The sequence below is a fragment of the Apium graveolens genome, chromosome 7 (genome assembly GCF_009905375.1).
Source record: "Apium graveolens cultivar Ventura chromosome 7, ASM990537v1, whole genome shotgun sequence".
NCBI lineage: Eukaryota > Viridiplantae > Streptophyta > Magnoliopsida > Apiales > Apiaceae > Apium > Apium graveolens.
The window spans coordinates 12783336-12789632 of record NC_133653.1 but is presented as its reverse complement, the minus strand read 5'-3'; the positions used below and the strand labels follow the sequence as shown (position 1 = coordinate 12789632).

At 37.0% G+C, this 6297-nt stretch overlaps 1 protein-coding gene across 2 annotated transcripts; it reads left to right on the top strand.

Moving 5' to 3' along the window:
• Positions 1-240: 240 nt before the first annotated feature.
• Positions 241-6037, top strand: LOC141670736 (U-box domain-containing protein 51-like). Of its 2 annotated transcripts, XR_012554702.1 has the most exons (10): positions 241-595; positions 796-902; positions 1035-1141; positions 1234-1410; positions 1623-1746; positions 1837-1938; positions 2040-2474; positions 2681-3439; positions 3778-3915; positions 4043-6037. XR_012554702.1 is itself a non-coding variant. In XM_074476723.1 (9 exons), the coding sequence occupies exons 1-8, from the start codon at positions 409-411 to the stop codon at positions 3413-3415; spliced, it is 1974 nt and encodes a 657-aa protein (XP_074332824.1). In that variant the 5' UTR covers positions 241-408; the 3' UTR covers positions 3416-3439; positions 3778-4020. The 2 variants fall into 2 exon arrangements, 1 of the variants encoding a protein (XP_074332824.1); XM_074476723.1 differs by lacking the exon at positions 4043-6037 and having other exon boundaries at positions 3778-4020.
• Positions 6038-6297: the final 260 nt, after the last annotated feature.

Here is a 6297-nt window from a genome sequence, read left to right as displayed (position 1 = left end):
CACACATTTCAGATGGTTTCACATTTTTTTTACTAATAACAATAGCCCATCTTTCTTTTGGTGACAAAGAACCTTGATTTTAAAAAGACGTCAGATAATTTGTTTGAAATTATAAAGAAGCACATAACACAAAAAAGAGGCTAAATATATTTTACTAAAACAAAATAAAAGCTAAAACGGTAAAGCATAAATTTAACAACAATTATATAAATGAGAATACGAGGTAGTTTTATCGGTTTTGTTCGTTTTAAGAAACCAAATCTGTCCTAATAAACATTCCGGTGGGAGAGGATGAGGAGATGGTGATCAGGAGCAACAATTAAATTAACTAATCAAATAATTATTTGTTTTTTTCTTGCAATCAAATAAAATTTTGATTGTTTATTTGATTGTTGCACGTCCATCTTCATGAAAATGAGGCACCCTCTCCCACCGGAAGACAATAGCGTTTCTGCTCCGGCCAACAACGTGGTGGCCGTGGCGATTGCTCGAAACAAAAGCAGCCAAAATGCTGCTAGGTGGGCTATCAATAATCTCTTGATTCGCAACACCGATTGCCCTGCACTTCTTCTAATTCATGTCAAGAAACAGAATGGTACGTAACATTTTTCGTGTTTCTTGATAATGTGATCAACCCTATTAGCGCATGCATGTTATCATAATAAATTTTATATGATTAAGCTCGCGGATTACTTTTGTTTCGTTATCTTTCGTTATTACAACATAAATGAATCTTTGTAGTAGGGATCAAGATTCATTTTTATATTGATGTTTGAGGTACTGATGGCATTGCAGATTCTACTGATATTGATGGTATTAATTCTGAAGCGAATGGTGAATCATTTGAGAACGAAACATCAAAGCTCATTAAAACCTTTAGTACCTACTGCACGCGTAAAGGGGTAAGTCAATGTTGAGGTAGTATTGATTTGTGAGTTAAAAATGTCGTAATTATGATTGTAAATTCGCGGCATTTTTTATTTGGCTGTACTGAAATCTTAACTGCTTCTGATATTCAATGAGTTTTGTTTCAGTTTAAACCAGAAGGAGTTGTTCTGGAAGATAATGATGTTTCCAAGTCACTTCTTCAGTATATAAATGAGAAAAGGATTAACAACCTTGTACTTGGTGCATCAACAGGGTACTTCTCAAACATGACTTTCTCACTTGCACACAAGACGTATAATTTTCTCTTATAAATGTTAATCGATTACATATGCAATGTCGGAGCAGTGATGTTGCAAGTAAGGTCGGGGAATCTGCACCAGAGTTTTGTTCGGTGTATGTTGTTGCAAATGACAAGTTACAGTCTGTTCGACCAGCTACTTTGAATGCTGAAAATCTTTCCAATCCTGAGACTAAGCTGCCTGATGTTTCAGTCGAGAACACTAAACAAGACAATTATGTCAGGTACATGATAATTAAAAAAGATAAACTTATGTAGATTTAGTGCAAATAACAAACAAACTATCTAATTTGTGTGTGAGGTAAGTTATTGCTTCTATGAATTTATGTACCTTTATTCATGTTATTTTGAAAATTTGTTGGCAAGCACAATTGTTATAGACAATAGAGATGACTATTAAACTATTGATCTTTCATATGTGCGATGGGGATGATAGCTGTCAGTCCTCTCGCGATGATAAGGATTTCCAAGAGCGATCTGGATCCGTTGTTGTTGCACAAAATGTATCTTCCAACCCTCCGTCTGAACTTGACAAGGATGAAACTCAGCCATTCTCCCCTGTAAGTACATGACGACATGAGATTGGATTTATTGCTCACATATTGAAAGGCCCAATATATTATCTAAATTATTATATTTGGGGTTGGCAGGAAGATTCGGATGCAGAATTGAAAAGACTGAAGCATGAGCTGAAGCAAACCATAGGCATGTATAAATCAGCTAGCAGAGAAGCTGCTAAAGCCAAAAAGATGGTATCATACTTTCTAAGAGAGCTTTAATCATATCCTGAAGAATGCTTCCATTTTGTTAAGTTTTAATTAAGGTTTAGTGCTATCAAATTACATAATTTCAGGTCAGAGAAATACAGCAATGGAAGCAAAAAGAAGCTCCGAAATATGAGCAAGTGCGTCTTGCTCATGAGGCAGCACTTGTTTTAGCCAAGGTAGAAAAGGTGAAATGCAGAGCTGCGAATGAAGCCGCTGAAAAGGCAAACAAGCTAGCTGACTTGGAAGCGAAGAGAAGATTGTATGCTGAGTTAAAGGTCAGAAAAGACGCAGAAGCAAAGAAGCGGGCTTTGAATGTTTTATCCAAAAATGATATTCGGTACAGAAAGTACACCTTGGAAGAGATTGAGGCGGCTACTGATAAGTTCTCAGAGTCCTTAATAATTGGTGAAGGTGGATATGGACCGGTTTATAAAGGCAAGCTTGACCACACTGGAGTTGCCATCAAAGTTCTAAGATCAGGTTCTGCTGCTGCCCAAGGGAAAAGGCAATTCCAACAAGAGGTATTGTGGCAAAAGATTTATCAAAATTCTGGACTTTTTTTAGGGTCTTATACAGTTAATAGGTTGAAAATTTTCCCTTTTAAGTCAAATTTATTACTTCTACATAAGTCATGTAAAAGGTGTTAATGTCATATACAGATTTTCCTTGTAAGTCCAATATTTTACTTCTACACAAGTCAAGTAAAATGTGTTAATGTCATATACAGATTGAGGTCCTGTCTTCCATGAGGCATCCAAATATGGTCCTTCTCTTAGGCGCCTGTCCCAAGTACGGATGTTTAGTATATGAATATATGAACTATGGAAGCTTGGAGGATCGACTGTATCGTAAAGGTAACACCCCTTCGATCCCTTGGAGGGTACGATTCAAAATAGCAGCTGAAATTGCCACTGGACTTCTATTTCTGCACAATGCAAAACCAGAACCCCTTGTTCACCGTGACCTCAAGCCAGCCAACATCCTTTTGGACCGAAACTATACATGTAAAATTAGTGATGTTGGTTTATCACGATTAGTCCCAGCTCCATTAGCTGACAATGTCTCACAATATCGGATGACTAAAGCAGCAGGAACATTTTGTTACATTGATCCTGAATATCAACAAACGGGTAGATTAGGTGTTAAATCAGACGTATACTCTTTTGGGATAATGCTACTCCAGATTATAACTGCAAGGCCCCCAATGGGTCTCACTCACCATGTAGAGAAAGCCATTGCAGCGGGAGCATTTGAAAGTATACTTGATCCATCAGTGCCAGATTGGCCTGTTGAAGAGGCTCTTAGCTTCGCGAAAATAGCACTGAAGTGTGCTGAGCTAAAGAAAAAAGACAGACCAAATCTTGGTTCAGTTGTTTTGCCTGAGCTTAGCCGTTTAAGAGAATTCGGAAAGAGAAAATCAAGTCACGGCCCTGATCATAGTTCTCCAAATCCAAGTCCATAAGAAAATTCAGTAAATGCCTTGCAGGTAGGTGAAGTACTGACTATTTTACATGTGAAGTTTTTTACCTATTGATTCTTGAATTTTAGATTAGTTTCCATCAGTCAGTTTACGAATAAATCAGTACTTTGACCAGTTCCATTAAAAAAACAGGGGAGGGGTGGGGGGTTCAAAATTCTTACAAGCTTTTTCATGAAAGTCTAGTCTTTGAAAGTTATGCTCAACAGGTTATTTTTTCTTGTGGTTTGCCTTCACGGTATATATTGAAAAATAATGAGGGCTCTAACATTTCTCTGTTTTAGAGAGGATTTCAGTGTAACTAGAAAATATACTACTCTGAATTGTCTGCTTTTATGAATGTTCAGGAAACCAGGGAAAATGTTGATACATCTCCAGAGTCATACTTTGACATTAACGCTAATGAAACGATATAACTGGAGTGCCTGTAACCAGACAAGTTCTTGTCCATGAAGATTCAGAAGTCGATCTTTTTTCATGTACATGTGAGTCTTTGTTCTCGGAATTTTGGGCATACAGTTTTAGTAGCGAAAAAAAATTAAGTACATTGTATCAGAAAGTTTCTTGAATGAAAAATTTTCTTTTCTTGACATGCATGCTCAAACATTGCAGAACGGAGAGAGAACAAACACAAATATTTAGCCTAGCTGATCTCCTAGCACATTATTACAAATAAAGACTAGAGTATGAGTTCTTTAATTCACTTCTCAATACCTCATTCTTGATTAATTCTTGAAGTATAAGATCGAGTTGGGGTCTTCCTCTAACATCTTAGAATTTTAGAGCGACGGGTTACTTTACATGGTATTGGTTTGTGCAATCGTACGATTTAGGGGATGTGTTGAAGAGTATAAGATCATGTTGGGGTCTTCCTCTAACAATTTTAGATTTTAGAACGACTGACTACTTAACAATTCTTAAACATGATTTGATAATTGATAGTGCTTCATTGTTATTTATGTCCAGCATATTATCCGGGGTAGGTTTTGTTTGACACAATATTTAAATGGATACTTGCTAACCAATAGGCTACATGTTTGAGCTTGAAAAAAAAATTATGAAAAAATTAAGGGCAAGACAGTGTGCGTATAATGAGAGCTTCTGGTTGGAGACTTGTGAACTGCGTTTAAACTTTAAAGATCTTATGAGTGATGTGGGAGACTTTTTGGGAAAAAAAGGGTAAGACTGGGTTCATATATTGAGTTTGAGACCTTCTGGTGGGAGACTTGAGCACCGCATTGAGATCTCCTGAGCAATGCAGGAGAATTGTGCACCGGGTAGCGCCTTTATATATTCCTTTAATTTTGATCCTCTGGTTGATTTTTATCTATATGATAAAACTAGTTTTTTTTTAAATTCAGCTGGAAAGTGAAAACCTTGCAATAAAGAAGGAAAAAACTAGGTCCCGTTGCTTGAACAATGTCTTCAAACTTGTCACAGAAATTCTACTTCATCATATTGTCCCCTTTCTGAGAGTCCAGTTTTCTGTAGTATATTTTATTATTTAATGAATCTATTTGTGCCTCAATCACCACCGAAAGCAAAATTTTGAAAATTTGAAAAGTCTGTATCACTTTACTTGCTAAATGAAGTCAGTCTCACTTTTAAGAACTCAACCCATTCATGTTTTCTTATTGCACTCTTAATCTTAGACTCTTAGCCATCTTTATTTCTCCAAACCATCATAATCTCAGAGTAACAGTCATAGTGAAACCAACAGTACTGGAATAACTTTTGGATTTACAAGAAAAGAGTAACGGTACTATAGAAACTTACTAGTTGTGGATCCCAGCCAGGTATAACATCATACACACTGACACTAAGTGTTAGTAATCAACCAAATGAAAGATTCCATGAGCCGAGTAATAATGCAAAGAAATTACCTGGTATTTTTCTTCATGCATGGACTCATTGAAATGCTTAAATTTTCTACTGCAAAATCACAAGATCATATCTTCAAAGTACCTCCGGTGAGTTCTAGTTTACTATGCTATAGTAATTGTGCAACTTGCCCTTTCATCTGCTCACCTCCTCCAGCTCCACCAGTAATGCCCTCCACATCACCGCGACATTTGCCTCCATTCAGACTCTCGCCACCAGAACCTTACTATCTTGATCAACCACCGCCTATGCCTCGTATCAATCTCTCACCACCAGAACCTTACTCCTATGATCAGCCACCACCTTTGCCTCGTATCAATCTCTCACCACCAGAACCCTACTTTTACTATCAACCACCACCTTTGCCTCAAATAGATCCGTCACCACCTGAACCTTACTATTTTGATCAACCAACACCGTTTTTATCAGCATTTCCACCACCACCATCATATGGTTCATGGAGCAATACTCCATACGCAGTTTCACCTCCGGTTCCACCAAATAATGTTGCTGGTCAAGGGCCGCCAGGGACAGGGCAGCAAAGGAGTTTCACCTTTCCTTACTATTACTACAACATCTCACAGGGTTGTTGTAATTCTTGTCACTTTGCATTTCTCATTCATGTTATTGTTTGTCTAGCAATGCTCCTAGCTGTTTAGGACTTAAAATATTTATTGTTTGCTGATGTCTGTATATTGATTTCAAGAGTAAATGTGATTTGTGTAACTCAATTGTTGCCGGTCTGAGAATTTTGTGATCTGAACTCCAATTTCTAACACATAACACTTGCAATATTGTTCAACCCTGCATAAATTTTTGGACAAAAGTTGCACTTGCTTTTTGAACAAAAAATGCACAAATTCTGAACGTTGAGTATTTACAGGTGCTACAAGTGCACTGTTTATTTTAATTTAGTTCTAAATTCCGTGCTCTACGGATGGTTCAGGTTACAGGTAAATAAATAGTATAAAATCCAGTTTGAACTT